The sequence below is a fragment of the Solanum tuberosum genome, unplaced genomic scaffold (assembly GCF_000226075.1).
Source record: "Solanum tuberosum cultivar DM 1-3 516 R44 unplaced genomic scaffold, SolTub_3.0 scf00509, whole genome shotgun sequence".
NCBI lineage: Eukaryota > Viridiplantae > Streptophyta > Magnoliopsida > Solanales > Solanaceae > Solanum > Solanum tuberosum.
Window position 1 is genome coordinate 20,220 of NW_006239428.1, and position 21,025 is coordinate 41,244.

General features: G+C 33.2%; 2 protein-coding genes and 1 pseudogene across 2 annotated transcripts; 2 read left to right on the top strand and 1 right to left on the bottom strand.

Annotated features, from left to right (window-relative positions):
- The first annotated feature begins 1,458 nt into the window (after positions 1-1,458).
- Positions 1,459-4,097, top strand: LOC102591875 (histidine decarboxylase-like). The gene is given in 7 exon segments (XM_015304064.1): positions 1,459-1,485; positions 1,627-1,807; positions 2,121-2,344; positions 2,346-2,359; positions 2,942-3,135; positions 3,222-3,362; positions 3,445-4,097. Coding segments are annotated over 7 exon segments (1,341 nt in total). The 5' UTR covers positions 1,459-1,470; the 3' UTR covers positions 4,017-4,097.
- Positions 4,098-10,790: 6,693 nt separating this feature from the next.
- On the top strand, positions 10,791-13,048 carry LOC102592206 (histidine decarboxylase-like; annotated as a pseudogene).
- Positions 13,049-13,315: 267 nt separating this feature from the next.
- LOC102592551 (receptor-like protein kinase 5) lies at positions 13,316-15,596 on the bottom strand. The gene is made up of 2 exons (XM_006364667.2): positions 13,820-15,596; positions 13,316-13,733 (listed from the first exon to the last, which is right to left on the bottom strand). Exons 1-2 carry the CDS (start codon positions 15,594-15,596, stop codon positions 13,414-13,416), a joined length of 2,097 nt encoding a protein of 698 aa, XP_006364729.1. The 3' UTR covers positions 13,316-13,413.
- Between the last annotated feature and the right edge of the window lie 5,429 nt (positions 15,597-21,025).

The window sequence follows — 21,025 nt, forward strand, 5'->3', positions numbered from 1 at the left end:
GACAAACAAAATCCCCATTATCAAAATAAAACTCGTCCTATTATTGAATGATATATCAAATTACTAAAACAATTAGTAGATGGAGTATAACCGGAATATTGAATAAACAACCCGGGCAATTATAATGAAATAATAAATCTTATGAGTGACAACACAATTATTTTCATATATACAATTAAGTTAAGAAAATTCTTACTATTAAAGTATATGATAATGAGTACATATGTTTTAGACTTGTTAACACTTTCTTTATGACCTTCATAAATCAGAAATTTATTTATTTTAAAATTTTCTCAAGTTGATAAATTTGAAAAAAAAAATGTTGGGATAGAAAATCTAACAATTTTTTTTACCTCATTTAATATTGGAATTGTCGTAATAATTGAGAAATGAAATAGTTTTTAATTAATATAGCATCGTTTCTTATGTGACTATCTATTTTGTTGCCTCTTTTATATTCTAACGATTATCATGAACCAACATTATTGTCTCTTCTTATATTTACTTTTCTTACTCTCCTTTCACAGTTTTTTTTCTCGTTATTGAATATTCTGAAGTCTCTCAAACTGTCAAACCTTCTACATTATGCAAAATATATTATGTGTTTATAAAAAAAATCAAAATTATTTTTTGGTATCTTCTTCAAATTTCAAACACTAAAACTTATCAACACTGTTTTATTATCATTATATAAACTTTTCAATTTTTTGAATCAGATTTTATTATTCTAAACTTTATTTTATATATTTTTCATTGAAAATTGTATCGTTTACATTTTTACTTCATAATATCCGCATATATTATACCTCTGCAGACCTCATTTGTAGGATTACACTATGTTATAATTATTCAATTTATATATATATTAACCAAAAAAATAAGGTCTATAAAGTTTTGACTTTAAACCCCAAACTTATTGACACGGACCTGAAAGAGTGTTGGAGCTAACAAAACAAATAGTTATAAAAGTAATTTATTCAATTACAGAATTAAAAACTATATGTGCATACATCAAAATTTTACATCCTTTATCATACCAAAATTTATAAAAAGTAAAAATAAAATTTAGTAACTAATGTTTTTTTCAAACAGTCAAAAACACGAACAAAATTACTAATGTGTAAGAAAACATGTGTAATATAAAACAAAGATAAAGAGTCTAAAGTTATGTTCATTAATATTCGTGCATTGTATCATTTTCAGAGGCGGATCTAGTTTTTGAGCTACGAATTTATTTAGGCATAACAATATTTTCATAAGTAGAACAATCTAACATATAGTCGTAGATGTTTAAAGGGAAAAGACTTAAATATGCCATCAAACTTTGAGAAAAAGACTAATCTATATTTGAAGTTTGACTCATCTATGTCATTTCTGTTTGAGAAAAAGTTAAGAAGGCAACTTAATTCATTTGTTATAAATTGGAGGAGCTAAAAGATAGTGAGATGCACAAAACTTTCATCTCTAAGAATGGGAATTCAAAGGGTATCAATTTTTCTAATATTTTCTTTAATTATATATGTCTATCTCAAGTTTCAACCATACACTCATGATTAATTCATTGATCATTTTAAATTATGAAACATATCTTAGATTGAATTTTTTATTTTTATTTTTATGAAATAGGAGTTTGATTCAATGATAGTTCCAACAAAAGGTGAAATCGATGCACTGTCCTCGTCAAGGAAGAATTTGTGTCTGAGTGTGGTGGAACCTGATATTAAAGATGAAACGTCTTTTCAAGAACTAGACATGATTTTGACTCAATATTTGGAGACATTGTCCGAGCGGAAAAAGTATCATATAGGTAAGTATATATATGTATAGTCTTTCCATACAAACATAGTTACTTTTTACTCAACAAAATTATACAAACATTAGTGACGTAATTTAATCTCAATTTTGTTTACGATGGTATTTGGCTAAGCTAATAAATAAATACCTTTTGATTTATTTACGTGTGTAATAAACATAAAAGTATTTATAAGTCAAAATTAATCAAAATTTATATACATTAATATATCATCCCTAACTTATTTTACATCTTATAAGTATTTTTGATTTGGCCAAATAATGTTTTACGATTTTATTCATAATATCTTTGGTTATTTAATTTACAGGTTATCCAACTAACATGCATTATGAGCATCATGCTATTTTAGCACCACTTTTGCAATTTTCCTTGAACAATTGTGGAGATCCCTTCACTCAGAGCCCTGCGGATTTTCATTCAAAAGATTTTGAAGTGGCTGTTTTAGATTGGTTTGCACAACTCTGGGAAATAGACAAGGATGAATATTGGGGATACATTACTAGTGGTGGTACTGAGGGCAATCTCCATGGCCTTTTGGTTGGGTAGGTGTCATTTTCAGAGGCAGATCTAGTTTTTGAGCTACGAATTTATTTAGGCATAACAATATTTTCATAAGTAGAACAATCTAACATATAGTCGTAGATGTTTAAAGGGAAAAGACTTAAATATGCCATCAAACTTTGAGAAAAAGACTAATCTATATTTGAAGTTTGACTCATCTATGTCATTTCTGTTTGAGAAAAAGGCTCATCCATATGCTATTATTTATTAACTGAAAAAAGTTACGGTTTTACAAAATCATTTTTTTACACGTGGTCAATTCTGATTCGTCCACGTCATTAATTAAAAAAAATTTAAAAGGAAAAGACTCAAATATGCCATTGAACTTTGAGAAAAGGTTCATCTATGCCATCTATTTAAAATTTGACTAATCTATGCCATTACAATTAACAAATAATGACATATATGAGCCTTTTTCTCAAATGAAAATGACATAGATGAGTCTGACTTTTAACGGATGACATAAATGAGTTTTTTTCTTAAAATTGGATGGCATATTTGAGTTTTTTTCCCATGTTTAAACGATGTAAGTGTATATATTTGAACAATATATATATATTTGTGCAGAAGAGAGCTACTTCCTACTGGTATATTATATGCATCAAAAGATTCACATTACTCGATTTTCAAAGCAGCAAGATTGTATCGAATGGAGTTAGAAACTATAAACACTTTAGTTAATGGAGAGATTGATTATGAAGATTTGAGATCAAAATTACTTGTCAACAAGAACAAACCAGCTATCATCAATATCAATATTGGTAACAATATCTATTCTTAGATCATATATTAGCTTCACTTTGGTAAAGTAGTATATTACTTTTAACTTCTAAGTATGTGTTTATAGGAACAACCTTCAAAGGAGCTATTGATGACCTCGATTTCGTCATACAAACACTTGAAAATTGTGGATATTCCAACGATAGATATTACGTCCATTGCGATGCAGCCTTATGTGGGCTAATTCTCCCCTTTATCAGACATGTAAGCTTACTTTGGTTCAATTTTCCTTCAACAATTTTCGATCAAAGTTACAATGACATAGTTTTTTTTATGGTATTTGACAATAGGCAAAAAAATTACCTTCAAGAAGCCAATTGGTAGTATTTCAATTTCAGGCCACAAATTCTTGGGATGTCCAATGCCTTGTGGCATTCAGATAACAAGGAAAAGTTATGTTAGCAGTCTCTCAAAAATTGAGTATATTAATTCTACAGATGCTACAATTTCTGGTAGTCGAAATGGCTTAACACCAATATTCTTATGGTACTGTTTAAGCACAAAAGGACATGTTAGATTGCAACAAGATTCCAAAATATGCATTGAAAATGCTCGATATTTGAAAGATCGACTTCTTGAAGCAGGAATTAGTGCTATGCTCAATGAGTTTAGTATTACTGTTGTTTTTGAACGACCTTGTGACCATAAATTCATTCGTCGTTGGAACTTGTGTTACTTAAGAGGCATGGCACATGTTGTGGTTATGCCAGGTATTACAAGAGAAATCATAGATAGTTTCTTCAACGATCTAATGCAAGAGAGGAAGAGGTGGTTTCAGGATGGAAAAACTCGGCCTCCTTGCCTAGCAGATGATTTTGGCACTCAAAATTGTATGTGCTCCAATAACAAGATGCATAACTAAATTCCTTGGAAGCCATGACTTGAAATGGTCATGATTATCAAGTATGTTTTTACGCAGGAGTGACTCAATAAAATTTATGATCTAAATCCATCTAGAGTTTTCGAATAAATTTACATGTATACTTTGTTTGCTGTGTTTTTACGCCGAAAGTGACTCAATAAAATTTGTAATGTAGAGTATTTTCATGTATATGTTGTTTGAAATTTTTTATTAACTTTTTACAATGTAAGGCATACTGTTCATATGTAACTGTAATGAAATTAAAATTACTACTGATGCAAACAACTAGAAGACATGCTTTGCTAACAGAAAAAAATGAGAGTCATACAGACAGATTTAATATAAAAAATCGAGGAGAAATCATGTAGATTTTAATCTCGAAATAGGATTAGTCACAAGGAACCGTGAAGTTTTTTTATAATCTTCAAAGCCAGTACCTGACAAATGAGTAGATACTATTTGCATAAATCATCAAAGACTCTAATCATCTCTATTTACAATTATGTTTGTTTCTCTCAAATATTAGAGTCTCTGCAGCTTTGGAGAACATACCAAACCTCCTTCATTGATGGCCTACCAGATGAGTAGATACTAAACCATCTGCTCATGTTGCTTCTAGCATTAAGAAACGAAATACTGAAGAAGTTTTGAAAACTTCTAAAAAGAAAAAAATTGTAGTTGAAGAACCTAAGTCTGATTCAGAAACAGAAACAATGATGAAGATTGACAACTACCAGGACAGTAGTGCTGATGCTAGTGATAATATTGAGTCTAGTGAAGGGAAAAGTTATAGCGAGGAGAGTAGTAGAGACACTAGTCGAGATGAGGATAATCCCATATCCTTGTCCATTTGTGCAAGAGATATCTCTGGGAAGTTGTATGACCTAGCGACGTGGTTAGATGAGATCGTTTCCAACAAAGATCTCTGTAAGATCAAGGATGGCAGTTTATCGTTACTTTAGAAAAATTATGGTTGAACAAAAGTTTTATAATGAATTTAAGGGGTATTTGCTTTAGACACTTGAGGCATATTTCAAATTATTTTAAGTTCAATGGACAGATGGTCCATTATATGTTGTTGCGAAGTATGAAAAATGATAAAAATTACATGAAATTTAATTTTGTGTGAATGATAAGCCTGCATGTTTTGGCATAAGAAAATTTGCATTGATTACGAAACTGAATTGCTTAGCATACCCCCGTGAATAAAAAATGACCAAAGTCCTTAGAAAATGTGAGAATTTTCATTTCAAGATGACAAGGAACAAGAACATCACTGGTACAAAGTTGATGAGTTCAATCAAGGGTAACAAATTAAATAAGAAGCAGAAGTTGAAGTGCTCTTTAGTTTGGTTCGTCCACGCGATACTGCTTGGCCATGATCGGTCTGAGATTGTGGATTCAAACCACATTAAGATGACAAATGATTTGGATTTCTTCAAAATTTATCCATGGGGAAAAGAGTCTTTTGATTTAACATTAACATATCTGAAGAATCGTATTAATTTGAAGAAGTAAGGGGGGAATATATGATGAAAAGAAGAATGCATCTTATGCTTTGTACGGCTTTCTCTGGACATTTTGGTACTTAGTATCAACCACTTAGTCGATTTATGATATAGTTTTATTTATTTGTGTTGTACATTATAGACTCTATTTATTTATTTGTTTGTTGTGTGGATTTCAGGTTTGGATATATGAGGCTTTTCTACATCTTGAAAAATGTGTCCAGAAGTCCTTGGATACTCCACTGCTCTTTCCCCGTTTACTCAGATGTCACACATCAAAGATCCATAATATAGTTCAAGGTGATCCATTTAAGTACAAATCAAGAAGTATGAATATATATATTTATATGTTATTATCTAACAATATTTTTAAATTAGTGAACATTGTGTAATATTTATATTCTTCTTTTTTAGATTACACACCCATACCTTACCCTCCCCCCTCCCCTTGCCCTACTGTCCGTGAGGTGGAACAAAATTACATGACAACATTTAAGTCATATACGGATGAAGTGAAGGACATGGCCATCGATTCCTTGAAGGCCCAATTGAAAGGTGTGGTTGTCCTCACTTCAGCAGTAGAGAACGACGAGGATGAATTATTGGGTGATCACAATGCTAACCAACCTTGTGAGAATTCTATTTTTTGAGTGGATAGAAAAATATACCGAGTAATTAGAAAGATAATAATATGTGTGAGTGTGTTGCATCCCTTAAGCAATCAATAGTGGAAGTTGTTGCTTTTGTACGAGATGAGAAATTGAGGAGAACCGCAAAAACATCAAGAAAAAAATTTAGACTAATTTATATATTATTTTTTAAAAATGATTTATTTATATGAAGGCTTAGTCATTCATTTTGCAGCAGTTGATGAAGACTTTGCCGCTCCAAGAGTCGATGAAGACTTGGCAACAATTGATGAAGATGAGAACCTTGCATTAACAATAGTCAATGAGGATCTTGTTGCTGAAAAGAGAAATGGGTGAAGTGGTAGAAAAGAAGAAGGAATAAGAAAAAGAAAATGAGAACACAACAGAAGAGGAAGAGAAGAAAGTAGAAGAACAAATAACAACTAGAGAAAAAGAGAAAGAACAAGAGGAGGAGAAGATGAAAGAAAAATAAAAGGAGAACCTGGAAGAGAACACAGAAAAAGGAAAGAAAATGAAAGAACAACAAAAGAGGAAGAGAAAAAGAAGAAGAAAATGAAGAGGAGAAGCTGGAAGAGAACAAAGAAGGTGATTCTTAATTGTGCATAGATGTTATTAGCCACTTCTTTAGTGTGAGAAGATATTTGGAGATGAATTAAAGTCATAAGAATCCTCTAGCACAGTTGATTGAGTTTCGAATCAAGATTTTACTTGAGACAACTTCAAACGATCACACCTCTTAGTATATGAGGATTTAGGTGACTTGTAGTCTATCCAATTAAAGATTTATGAGTCTTCTTTTCAACGCCACCGACCATTTGTCCATCTAAGTTGAGTAAAGTTATGATCATTTTACTAATATAACGCAGTGCAATGAATTGTAACAAAACATTGTTGCGTTTTGCAAGGTATGAGTCGCGTTTTGGTCGATGAGAAATCACTAGAAAGGGTCATTTATGTCCTTATACCCCTAGAAAATCCCAAATGGATTACTTAACTCCTAAAAGACCCTAATCAGTTGGATTTCCATCTCTGAATTCCCTCTTCCCTTCTCTCAAACTTCAAGGCAAAAATTCCGAGGAAAATCAAAGCATAAGACTTCCTAACAAGGTTCTTCATCAAGATAAGTCTATCTCCAAGGGATTTCAAGCTTTCCAACTCAAATACACCCTTTTTGTGTCACATGACATAACAAGTGATTGCACTATCTTTTTAGTGTGTGAAAGGTTAGAAAAACGCTACATCAGACTTTTTTCTTTTAAAAAATAAATTCCCTTCAAATTTTAATTTTCAACGGTGAGTTTTTGGCTAAAATCATCCTAAGCTATGGCCTAGTCTTAGGATACATCCTTATATTATTATACTGAACAAAAACCATCCTTCATCTATCTATAAAGTTGCAATATTCATCCTTCTGTTTATTTTTGTCAAAAAACTAACTAGCTACAGGCTACCGCAAAGCATTTGGCTTTCCCCCAAAATCTCCTAATTCCGATCATCCTCTACACTATATTTTGAGCTACAGTGCCCCCTCTCAAACTGCACTAAGCGCCAATAACCTGTTTCTCCATTCTTTCAAATTTGGTAATGTTGGCGCACGACTGCACAACCAAATTTGTCTTTCATTGACATACATTTGAATAGTTTATAACACTTGTTTTGGTGAAGATATGAATGATAAAATTGTTATTTCTCCCTATCTCAATTTATATGACATAGTTCAAATTCAAGAGTTAAAGTAGAAATTTCTTTATCCTAATTTATTCCTATGTTTTTTTAAAATATTTTAAATTATTAGTTCTTGTACCATACTTTTTATTAATTTCTAAATATGTAAATTATTCTTAAAAAATATTAAAGATGGTATATTCAAATGCATGATTAAAATAATGAAGTTTAACTTGTCGAAATTTAAACTAAAATTGAGACGAAAAGAGTATTATATGTCATAGGAGTAGCTAGATAACTCCCAAAATCGATGAGGAAAAAATATATCTCAAAGGTTGAAACCAATGAAGATTATTAAAAAGGATAAAATAGGCAGATTTAGTTTGGGGGGAGTGGGAGAATCACCATGCTTAGAACATGTTTAAGTTGTAACCGTTAGTGTGTTGAAGAAAAACTAACAGAAGGATGAGTATGCAACTTTTGGGGAAAATAAGGGATGTGTTTTGTTCATTATTATAGTAGAAGGATGTACTTTAAGTTTGTGTCATAGTTTAAGAACGATTTCAGCCAGAACTCACCAACTGCTACAATACTCTTCTTCTTCCTATTTAACTTCTTCTCCATTAAAACTGACCTAAAAAAAATTCCACTCTCTTTTAGTTGTTTGATTTCATAGGCAAAGTATTCTTTCCTCTTATTGTAGTCATAACTATTTTTTGTCGATGTGGATCTCACAGCAACGTTAAGATACTAACCTTGTAGACAATGCTAAACAAGATGAGCAAAATATGACAGCAAACAAAACCCTAAGAAATTTCAAATTGAAATTTAAGAGACTAACCTAGTAGACGATGCTAAACAAGATAAGCAAAATATGGCAGCAAACAAAACCTAATATTGTGAGATTGGAGAAAAAAATTGGCCGGAAAGAGAGGGGAGACCCTGAACTATAACCAAACCCCTCTAATTTTTATTTCTTTATGTTAATTTTTTAAATTAAATTAAAGAAATAACAAATTTCCTCTATTTTTATTTTTAAAATTTTATATATATGTCACATTAGTAAAAGAAAATCCACTTGTAGCACGTGAATGACACATTTTTGTGTGTGGAATGAGAGGAGTGTATTTAAGCTTAGTTCTTGATAGGGGTGTTTTTCAATCTATTGATAGTTCGAGGACGAAACTAATATTTCACGCCAAATTTGAAACTATTTTTAACGCTTCTGTTAGAATATAGGCGTCCACTAGGAGTCAATGGACCAGGTTCCTTGACACGGTAAGAACAGTAATGCAGGCACAAGCAGTAAATAAGCAATATAAGTAAAGCAAGACAAGCCCTTTACGTGGAAACCCCCTTGCTCCAAGGGCGGTGAAAACCACGACCTATCCTCACAGGCTTTTTAAATCAAGCTCCATTTCTTTCAAATAGAGCAACGATTCAGATTACAACAGCTTGCAACCTAGGAATTTACCTCAAAATCCCTTCCCCCTAAATGTAGAACCCCACCACAAATAGAGCAACTAAGCAATATCATTATTGCCCACTAAACTACCCAACTCAAGTAACTTAGAATTCACTAAGCAGCACACACGGTTGCCCACTAACCCACCTAACACTAGATGACTTAGGATTTGACTAAGCAGCAAACAATGCTGCCCACTAAATCAGTTGACCTCAACTAATTTAGACTTTATAACTTGAACAAACAAATTATCTAATTCCTTTATAGCTTAAGATTAGATTTACAACACAAGCACGGAAGTAAAACCTAAGACAACTAAGACGCAAGCTGCTCTATCTGGTCCCTGTTGCTCTTCAGGTGAATACTTCTTGAAAGGGGTGGTTTTGCTTTTGGTTCTTGAGAGATTTTCAGAGATGCAAAAACTGAGGTTGTGTCTATAGAAGGATGTCCTTATTGAGAATAGACACAACCTCCAAGGCCTTGCCATTGGCCGAGGTTTCTTCCACACTCGGAGACCGTGCACCAACCTCACCAAACTTGTGTACTTTTTTTAGCTGTCAATTGTACGAATAATGATGCAAAGGATCAGGTCCCCTTACAAGGTCCCTCTGTTTGTCGAATCATCAAAACTGCAAATAACAGCTTCTCTCTTATTTTTTTGAACCCATAAGTTTTTGTTTGAACCCATAAGTTTAAAATTTTAAATTCACAGCTATTAGTACGTATACTACTTTGACTTAAAATAAGTGTTAAATCTTTTATTTATTTATTTTATTCAAATCTTACAAATTGCTTAACTATTTTTTGGACATAAAACGAACCCACTACAGAAACACTCAATCGGATGCAACAACTTTGGCAAGTGACAAGTGTCCATTTCCAACTCCTCGTACAAGATGATATTGCAAATTTAAATTTGGAATCTCAAGAGAAATTTTGAACTTTTAAATTACTGAGTCAAATTCTTATTTTGTGTTTAGGGGACTAAAGAATTTATATATATACATAAATATATAAAAATTACCTTATATATATAATATAATTTTTTATTGAATGAATTCGAATAAATACCCTCTAGATTCACTAGATCCGCTCCTGCTCTTCTCTCCTAATGATGAAAAAAGTGGAGATATTTTCTTTAACGGTCCTAATATGATGGTGATGAAATTCAAGATTTACCAAACAAAAGTTAAGAAGGCAAACATTATTGTTATAAATTGGAGGAAGCCAAAAGATAGTAACAAGCACAAAAATTTCATCTCCATTTTGATTCCCACAAGTTCTTATACACACCTCTTTAGCTCTAAGAATGGGAATTCAAAAGGTATGTATATGCTTAATTTTTCAAGAATTTTTTTTTAGAAGTATATAACTACATATCTGTCTCAAGTTCAAAGACCAATTCATTATTTATCAACCATATACTCATGATTAATTGATTGATCATTTTATTAAATCATAAAACATTTGTTTGAATCTGTGACTGAATCTTTTTTCCTTCTTTTTGGTTATGAAATAGGAGTTTGATTTAATGGCAGTCTCAACAAAAGGTGATATCGACACACCATCGCTATCAAGGAAGAATTTATGTCTTAGTGTGGTGGAACCTAATATTGAAAATGAAACATCTTCACAAAAACTGGACATAATTTTGGCTCAATATTTGGAGACATTGTCCAAGCAGAAAAAGTATCATATTGGTAAGCATATGTTAAGGCTTTTCATACAAATATATTTAGTTTTAACTCAACAAAATTAAACAAACATTAGTGAGGTAAAATCTCTATAGGTTTAAAAGTCACTTAATTAAGGATTTTTATCTTGAAAAATCACTCAATTTTGTGTTATAACTCAAAGTCATTCAACTATAGATTTTTCACTTAGAAAGTTACTCAGCTTTGTTATATATCTCAAAAGTCACTCAATTATTGATATTTCACTTGGAAAATCACCCAATCAATTTAAACAATTTTTTAATTAAATTTTGTTGAAATAAATTTTATTTTAAGCTAAAAAATTTTAAAAAAACAAAAAGATACTCATTTAAACTATTTTATTGATTACATAACTCAATTCCACTCCTTTGTTTATCAAAGTATTTATGAGTTGAAAGGCATACATTGGTTATCCCTAACTAATTTTATAACTTATAAACACTTTTGATTCGATCAAATACTTATAATTTTATTCTTAATTTACAGGTTATCCAATTAACATGTGTTACGAACATCAAGCTATTTTAGCACCACTTTTGCAATTTTCCTTGAACAACTGTGGAGATCCCTTCACTCAAAGCCCTACAGATTTCCATTCAAAAGATTTTGAAGTAGCTGTTTTAGATTGGTTTGCTCAACTCTGGGAAATAGAGAAAGATGAATATTGGGGATACATTACAAGTGGTGGTACTGAGGGAAATCTCCATGGCCTTTTGGTTGGGTAGGTTTCATTTCCAGAGGCGGATCTAGTTTTTGGGCTTCAAGTTTATTTAAGCAGAACAATATAGTTGGAGATGTCTAAATGATGTATGTGCTTTTATCACTTTCACTATGCATTTGAACAATATATATTTGTGCAGAAGAGAGCTACATCCTAGTGGGATATTATATGCATCAAAAGATTCACATTACTCGATTTTCAAAGCAGCAAGAATGTATCGAATGGAGCTAGAAACTATTAACACTTTAGTTAATGGGGAAATTGATTATGAAGATTTACGATCAAAGCTACTTGTCAACAAGAACAAACCAGCTATCATCAATATCAATATTGGTAAAAATACATATATTCTTAGATCTTATAACATCACTTTGGTAAATTAGTATATTACTTTTAACTTTTAAATTATACGTGTTTATAGGAACAACCTTCAAAGGAGCTATTGATGACCTCGATTTCGTCATACAAACACTTGAAAATTGTGGTTATTCAAATGACAATTATTATATCCATTGCGATGCAGCATTATGTGGGCTAATTCTTCCCTTTATGGAACATGTAAGTTAACTTTTGTTCAATTTTCCATCATGGTTAAAAATAGAAAATGACCTAGGTTTTTTTTATGGTATTTGACAATAGGCAAAAAAAATTACCTTCAAGAAGCCAATTGGTAGTATTTCAATTTCAGGCCACAAATTCTTGGGATGTCCAATGCCTTGTGGCATTCAGATAACAAGGAAAAGTTATGTTAGTAGCCTCTCAAAAATTGAGTATATTGCCTCAATAGATACAACAATTTCTGGTAGTCGAAATGGCTTGACACCGATATTCTTGTGGTACTGTTTAAACATGAAAGGACATGCCAGATTGCAACAAGATTCCATAACATGCATTGAAAATGCTCGATATTTGAAAGATCGACTTGTTAAAGCAGGAATTAGTGCTATGCTCAATGAACTTAGCATTATAGTTGTTTTTGAACGACCTTGTGATCATGAATTCATTCGTCGTTGGCAACTGTGTTACTTAAGCGTCATGGCACATATTGTGGTTATGCCATTTATTACAAGAGAAATCATAGATAGTTTCTTCAACGATCTAATGCAAGAGAGGAAGAGGTGGTTTCAGGATGGAAAAACTCGGCCTCCTTGCCTAGCAGATGATTTTGGCACTCAAAATTGTATGTGCTCCGATAACACGATGCACTTGAAATGGTCATGATTATCAAGTATGTTTTTACGCAGGAGTGACTCAATAAAATTTATTATCTAAATCCATCTAGACTTTGTTTGCTGTGTTTTACGCGAAAGTGACTCAATAAAATTTGTAATGTAGAGTCATTTAGAGTTTTCAAATAACTTTTCATGTATATTTTGTTTGCATTTTTTGTAACTTTTTACAATGTACGGCATACTATTCATATGTAATTACTACTGATGCAAACAAGTAGAAGACATGCTTTGCTAACAGAAAAAAATGACAGCCATACAGAGATTTAATGTAAAAAATCGAGGAGAAATCATGTAGATTTTAATCTCGAAATAGGATTAGTCACAAGGAACCGTGAAGTTTTTTATAATCTTCAAACCAAGTACCTGACAAATGAGTAGATGCTATTTGCATAAATCATCAAAGACTCTAATCATCTCTATTTACAATTATGTTTGTTTCTCTCAAATATTAGACTCTCTGCAGCTTTGGAGAACATAGCAAACCTCCTTCATTGATGGCCTACCAGATGGTGATGCTCCTGTACACATCACTCCTAGTTTAAAAACACTTCTCATTTGTTCCAAATTACTTGTTTCCATCACTTCTTCATCCAGGGCCTCGAGAATGGAATTCCCCTCTCTGTAACGCTGTAGCGCCCATTGTGCTAGATTCATTTGCTCATCCCTGAGAATGGGTTCTCTCCCTGTTGTCAATTCTAATAGCACCACTCCATAGCTATAGATATCAGTCTTTACGTTCACTTTGAATGTCGAGGCATACTCTGTCAGGACCAAATATTAAAATTTGATATAGTAGAATTGGATTTTGAAAGATTGAATATTCATACATGTTTGAACTGTTATGTACCTGGTGCAATGTAACCAAATGTTCCAGCAATAGCTGAAGCTGTCTCAGGATCATCATCCCGCCTGGATAGTATTTTTGCTAGTCCAAAATCTGCTATTTTTGCATTGAATTCTGAGTCCAGAAGGATATTGCTGGACTTAATGTCTCTATGAATGATTGGTCGAGTGCAATGATGGTGCATATAGCATAGTCCTTGAGCTGCACCAATGGCTATATTTAGTCTCTTTCGCCAATCCAGGGCCGGGGTACTACTTTGACCTAGTGATGCTGCTCTTTTCTTTCCGTGAAGCCACTTGTCGAGGCTTTGTTTCTCAAAGTATTCATAGACTAGAAGCTTTCTGTCTAAACTTGAGATGCAACACATGAGCTTGACAATGTTGTTGTGTCGAATGCTACCAAGTGTTCTAACTTCTGCCAGGAACTCCTTTTGGTGTCTTCCACCTGAATTTTCTCCATGCCCTATGCTTTTAACAGCATAAGTATTGCCTGTTTGGTCGATCACAACTCGATAGACCTTCCCTGATCCTCCTTTTCCTATTATGTTTTCGTCTTTCAAGCTAGACAAAATGTCTTCTGTAGTCACCTTCAACTTTTGAAATGAAATGAATTTCATGTCATCTTTGACATTCTGCTTCTTTGTTTTCCACCAATGCTTTCTGACCATGTAAAGTATCCATGTTAACTGTATAGCTACCCCAACTCCTACAACAGAAATAATGATAATCAAGTGTTTTGGTCTCGAAGATTTTCGAACCTCATCATCAGAGGAACAGCTTGGTAGGACAGGGACGGATAAGTTCTTGGATGTAGAACAAAGATTTGATTCGTCAAAGCAATTCTCTTCGTATGTTAACTTCACAAATTCAGCAGAAATTCTTCCTGAGAATTTGTTGGAACAAAGCCTTAAAGTATTTCTAGGCCTAAGATGTTCTATACTTTGAGAAATATCTCCTGATAACTGATTATACGACAAATCCAGAGCATGTAATCCAGGTAAATACCGAAATCCCTTTGGTATAGAACCAGTCAATTGATTATGAGAAAGATCCATAGCATACAAACTAAACAAGTCCATTTCATCAGGTATCACACTGGACAAATAGTTGGAACTTAGCGACAGGTGACGCAAATGATGCAACTGAAACAACTGATTTGTAATTGAACCACTTAAAGAATTATGTGACATGTCCAACTTCACAATATTTTTCAAGTTACCAATATCTTCTGGTATCGAACCGTTCAGGTAGTTCTCAGAGAGATTAAGATTTTTCAGCTGGGATGATGATATTTCTTTTGGCATCTCACCAGACAACATATTACCATTAAGATATAAATTGAGTATTTGTTTCATCCCAAACAACTCACCTGGAATCCGATCATTCAAAGAATTATTGGACAAGTCCAAATGTTGTAACATTGAGCAATCGTTCAGGCTTACTGGTATGATTCCTGAAATATTGTTGTTGGAGAGATCAATGAAGGTAAGGTTCTTGAGCTCACATATTGTCGATGAAATTGTTCCAGTAATGTCTTTTCCTCCAAGATGTAGTTCTGTCACTACCCTGCCATCGATGCACGAAACTCCTGACCAAGTGCATTCTGAAGAATTCAAATCCCATGACTGAAGGAACTCCGAATCGCTCCAGTGTTGTTTCAATTTTAACAACACGGACTGTTCCAATTGTAAACTTTCTTGCAATGACGGACTAATTAGGACGAAAAAAATGCGGAAGAACATTTGTATTTTACAGAAAAAATGCAAATTGATACTTCCCATTGTTTTTCTTTTCATATGGCAGTGAAGTCACTATGAATACAATAAAGAGCTCATACTTGAAGTCAACGTAGTTATTTCTGTTTGAAGTAACTTCAATTTTGCGTTATTTAGGGTGGAATCTGCACTGTACTTTCCTAATAAATTAATGTGAAGCAACACTCATTGACTAGTTGTCTCCTTCTGATCAACTCCAGCTGCCAACTAACATTCAGTATGAGTTGTAAATCATTGGTTTATCGTACTTTATTGCTTTAATAAATATTATGATTGAATAGACATCAATAATTTGAAGAGTAAATTTATAAGAAAGTACGATACGCAATAGAACTATTATAAAAGATAAAATATATTGTTTTGTTTAACCTTTTTCATTGTGTATGATATGATGACATGTATATTTTATTGTTTTCTAAGTTAATTGGATTGATATTCCAAATGTATTCTTTATATGAGTTAGGCATATATAAATTTTATACAATAATAAAGGACAACAAAATAGGACTTTTCGTTGTTACCTAACAATGATATTTAACGATACAATATAATAAAATTTAAAGAATAATCAAAACAAACATTGAATCTAAACTAACAACACAATGCATTAGGCATAATACATAAATATGTCCTCTAACTTGGTTTCAACTGACATATATGCCCTTCAACTTTGAATGTGCACAAGTAGACACTTAAATTTGTATAAAATTGAACAAGTAGACACATGTGTCGTACGTGATATAATACATGTAGGACACAACATTGCCATATAGGATGCCACGTAGGACGAATATGTCTATTTGTTTATTTTTATACAAGTGTAAGTGTCTACTTGTGCACACCCAGAATAAGAGGGCATATATAGATGCCGGTTAACGCCAAGTTAAAGTGCACGTTTGTAAAAGTAACAACCGTCTAACCAAGCTAATAGATGACCCACTGTACTTTATAATAATATGTTCTTTACCCAAAAAAAACATATTAGTATTTTTCAATCTATATTACTATAGAAAATCTCCTAGTTCTAGTGGAAAACGGTTCAAAACTCGATGGATAATTAGCCCGTCCCTCCATCATTCTCAAAAGGAGACGGTAGCATGAAAGGCTAATCTCCTATTTCACAACCTGTAGATGCAATTAGGTATATTCTTCAATGGACAGCATGAATTTCCAACAGTTTTACACAATTGATAAAAGCTAAAACCATTGACTAGATATTCATTAATGGTCTAGGCTTACTCACGTGATTGGAAAAATGAAATGTTCCTATAAGCGTTCAAGTTTTTCTACTCGTCAATTCTTTTAGTACTTGTTTTAATTAGTTTGTTCTGACCCTCAGTGATACTCCTGATGGAGCGGGGTCAAGTAGAACTGACAGACTTCTAGGTTCACAAGCTTCAGAAGATGAGGTGTTATTAAAGAAGGGATTACAAAGAATAACTAGGACCTACATGTAATTAGTAAGGGTTTGTATGTAATTAATAGAAGTTAGAGGGTTAGTTAATAAAAGGTCAGTTAGATAAGTTACAACAATATTTATGCTTGTTAGTATGTATAAATGTAGCACATTACTGATTCATTTGTCAATCAATAAAGTTCATTTCTCATTCTCTCTAATTCTTCTTCTTTACATCTAGAACATTCCTGATCAAAAGGAATTGTTCTTCAAGATATCTAACATGGTATTAGAGCAGATCAATTACTGCCGTAATTGCCTTTAGATCTAAACACACACTGCTTGTGCTGCTCATCTCACTGGTGAAGCTATGGCGACTGTGGATAACGAGTTACCTGAGAAGTTGAGCCACAATCATCCTCTGTTTCTACATACTATTGACAATTCTGGAGTATTACTCAGCTCAATTCAACTGACTGGAGCTGATAACTACTCTGTGTGGAGTCGCGCCATGAAGATTGCAATTCTACGGGTAATAAGCTTGGATTCATTAATGGTTCGTGTAAAAAAGAGGCGTATGGTCCTAATTTGACAAATCTATGGGAAAGGTGTAATGCAATTGTACTCTCATGGATTATGAACTGTGTGTCGAAGGAACTGCTTGATGGAATTGTTTACTCCACAAATGCAGCTGTTGTGTGGAAGAAGCTTCAAGAACGATATGATAAGGTTGATGGAAGTCGTATCTTTCAGCTTCATAAATAAATTGCCACCATCAGTCAAGGTACAAGCTCAATTTTAGTCTATTTTGCTCGATTAAGTGAACTGTGGGAAGAGTTTGATAGTTTAGCTCTAGTTCTTGGCTGTGGCCAGAGGCGAATCCAGGATTTTAAGAAAACGGGTGCATCATTATTTTAAAGATAAGATCAAAAAATTTATAATAACAATAACTAAGCGAGCATTACATAAAAATTACATTACCACAAAAAATATCATCAGTTTACAATTGTACTCGATTCTTTAGCTATTGATGATTTCCTATTATAAGTAATGATAAGATTTTTTTATATGTAAATCCTAAAATTAAAGTGATATATATATATTATTTTGTTAGTTTGTTTATTAAAAAGAGAAATCGTAAACTAAAATTACCTTAATCTTTGACAATGATGATTTCTCTAGACTCTTGACTTGAAGTTGGAGACTTGAAGCTTCTTCTTTGTGTGGATTAAAGGAAAAATCTTTTTGGCCAGAAAATTTGGCCAAAATGATATTTTATCTATGTTATTTTAACTTTTTAAATATTTTTACCATTCTAACTTTAATACATTTTAACTAAAAAATTGAAAAAAGATCAGTTTATTTTTAAATTAAAATATATTATAGTTTTTTTTAATTTTCTAGCCAAATTTTCTGGCCATTTAGCACTTTCCGAAAATAAAAAATAAATTTGAAGAGAGAAGAAAAATATTGTTGAAACTTGGAAAGTGGGTGGGAACGAAACTTTTGAAGACTTTGACTTCAGAACTTTCAGAATTTAGTTTTTTTTTTTTAATGAAAATCGTGTTTTTAGTTAATAAAAATAAATTGAAGCGAATTGGAGCTGGCTAGAATCGAACCTGTGACCTTTGTGTTGAAATCTCGCAATCATACCAGTGAACCATCCAGCCATCTTGAGAACGGGTTCCACAAGTTTTAATTTAATATATTATTTAATAATTATAGAAGTAATATATCGAGTTTAGTCGGATGACCACGGGTTCCGATGACCCAATTTTTATACATAAATTCGCCCGTGGCTGTGGCAGCTGTGCAAATTCAAGGGAATTTGTTATATTTGTGCACAATCAGAAATTATTGTAATTCCTTATGGGTCTTAATGAGTCCTATGAACAAGCTAGAGGACAGATCCTGATGATGATGCCATTACCATCACTCAATAAAACCTATTTTATGCTGATTGAAAGAAAAAGTCAACGCACCATTTCACAATCATCTGCTAGCTCATCTGAGTTGACTGTATTGTTCACTAGTCAAAATTCAACACAATCAGTTCCTAGGTCAAGACCATCTGCCTATGATCCAAATGCCTTTTGTGATCACTGCAAACGCACAGGTCATACTCAGGTGATTTGTTATCAGCTTCACGGATATCCCCCTGGGTATGAAAGGAAGAAGTAAGGACAATTATCTACTAACACTGGGAGGGGCAGACCTCCTAACGAAAGGAGACAACATCCAGCTGCTAATAGTGTGGTTAGTGAATCAGGGCACAACCATAGATCTGATCTGGATCACAACAGAGGTATGAGTACATGGAATAATGGTGGAAGTCAAGGATATGGGAGAGGAACTAGTCAGGCTGATCAATCTAATTATCACAGAGGTATGATTGTACTACATGAACAATATAACCAGATTTTAACCATGCTTGGACAAACTAATGTACAGGGAGGCACGGAAAGAAAAAGATTTGTCTTTTATGGGAAGAATCGCTCGAAAGCACGGGATGGGCCTTCCCTTCCTTTACGTCATCCACCACCCTGTCCTATCCACTCTCCCCAAATCTCAACTCGTAATTTGAAGAAGAAAGATAAGGAAATCCAAAGGAACATCTACATCCCAGTCAAGTGCAAATTTAGCTTAGGAATATCCCACAGCATGTACTACTGCTGCACTCATAAGTCATTATACTCACACTGACTAGATTATAGACTCATGAGCCACAAATCACATGACACCACATGTTGATATGCTTGTTCAGAAAAATACTTTTTCACCAAATAATCCTAGAACTGTACAATTTCCAAATGGCACCACTACTTATATCACACACACTAGTTCAAGTAGTTTGACTAAACATGACACTCTCAATAATGTTCTCTTTATCCCTGAGTTTAAGTTCAATCTACTATCAGTGTCAAAAATGACTAAAGAACTGCAATGTGTTGTGTCTTTCTTTCCTGACTTTGTTGTCATTCAGGACCTCTTCAGTGGGCAGGTGAATGTGATTGGTAAAGAGCATGATGGGCTCTATCATCTCACTACTCATACTCACTCCACAGACACACAATGTCAGTCCCATCTAGTACATGTTGATGTTGTTTCTTCTTCAACAAACTCTTAGATCAATTGTGGCATCAAAGACTAGGACACACATCATCCAATGTTTTAGCTCATACTCTTGCTTTTCCCACTAGTAAATGCTCTCAACTGTCTACAATTGCACCATTTGCCCTCTAGCTAAGCAACCTAGACTTCTTTTTCCTCATAGCACTTCAATTTCTTCTATTCCTTTTCAATTGTTACATATAGATATTTGGGGTCCTTTCAACACTCCCACATATGATTGTAATAGATTTTTTGTTACCATAGTGGATGACTGTACTTTGTTAAGTCCATTAGAACTAATAATGGGTCAGAGTTTGTCAATGCTGAGTGTCATCAATTGCTTACCAGCTTGGGAATTGGTCATCAAAGGACTTGTATTCATACCCCTAGTAGAATGGTATTGTTGAGAGGAAACACAAACACATGAAGTGGCAAGAGCAATTAGGTTTCAGGGTCATATTTCCATCAAATTTTAGGGTCAATGCATTCTCAATGTTGCATACATTATCAACAGGTTGTCTACACTTGTGTTAAATGGGAAATCACCCTATGAGGTGTTTCACAAGAGAAAACCTTCTCTTTTGCATATGAGAGTCTTGGGTTGCCTTTGTTATACCAAAAACATGTACATCACTAATAAATTTCACCCTAGAAGTGTGGTTGGTATTCATATGGGTTATAGTGATCTTACAAAGGGGTATTTGTTGTATAACCTGAGAGACAGAAATTTCTTCCTCAGTAGGGATGTTGAATTCAGAGAGTCTATATTCCCTTTTGTTGTTCCCAACTCTACTTCCTGGCAACTTTTTCCCTCTACTCATGAACCATCAGATCATGATACTAGGTATGATACTGGTTCAGTCACCACAGAGGAATCAGGTATGTCATCTGCAGTGCATGTAGTTGAAGTTCCTGTTGAGAGGCAGTC

What these genes read in the sequence shown, in the direction of transcription:
- LOC102592551 (XM_006364667.2), bottom strand. Translation starts at nt 15,596, where the DNA reads ATGGGAAGTATCAATTTGCATTTTTTCTGTAAAATACAAATGTTCTTC. An exon ending in ATTTGGTTACATTGCACCAG is followed by an intron (nt 13,734 to 13,819) that starts GTACATAACAGT and finishes TGGTCCTGACAG; the next exon opens with AGTATGCCTCGACATTCAAA.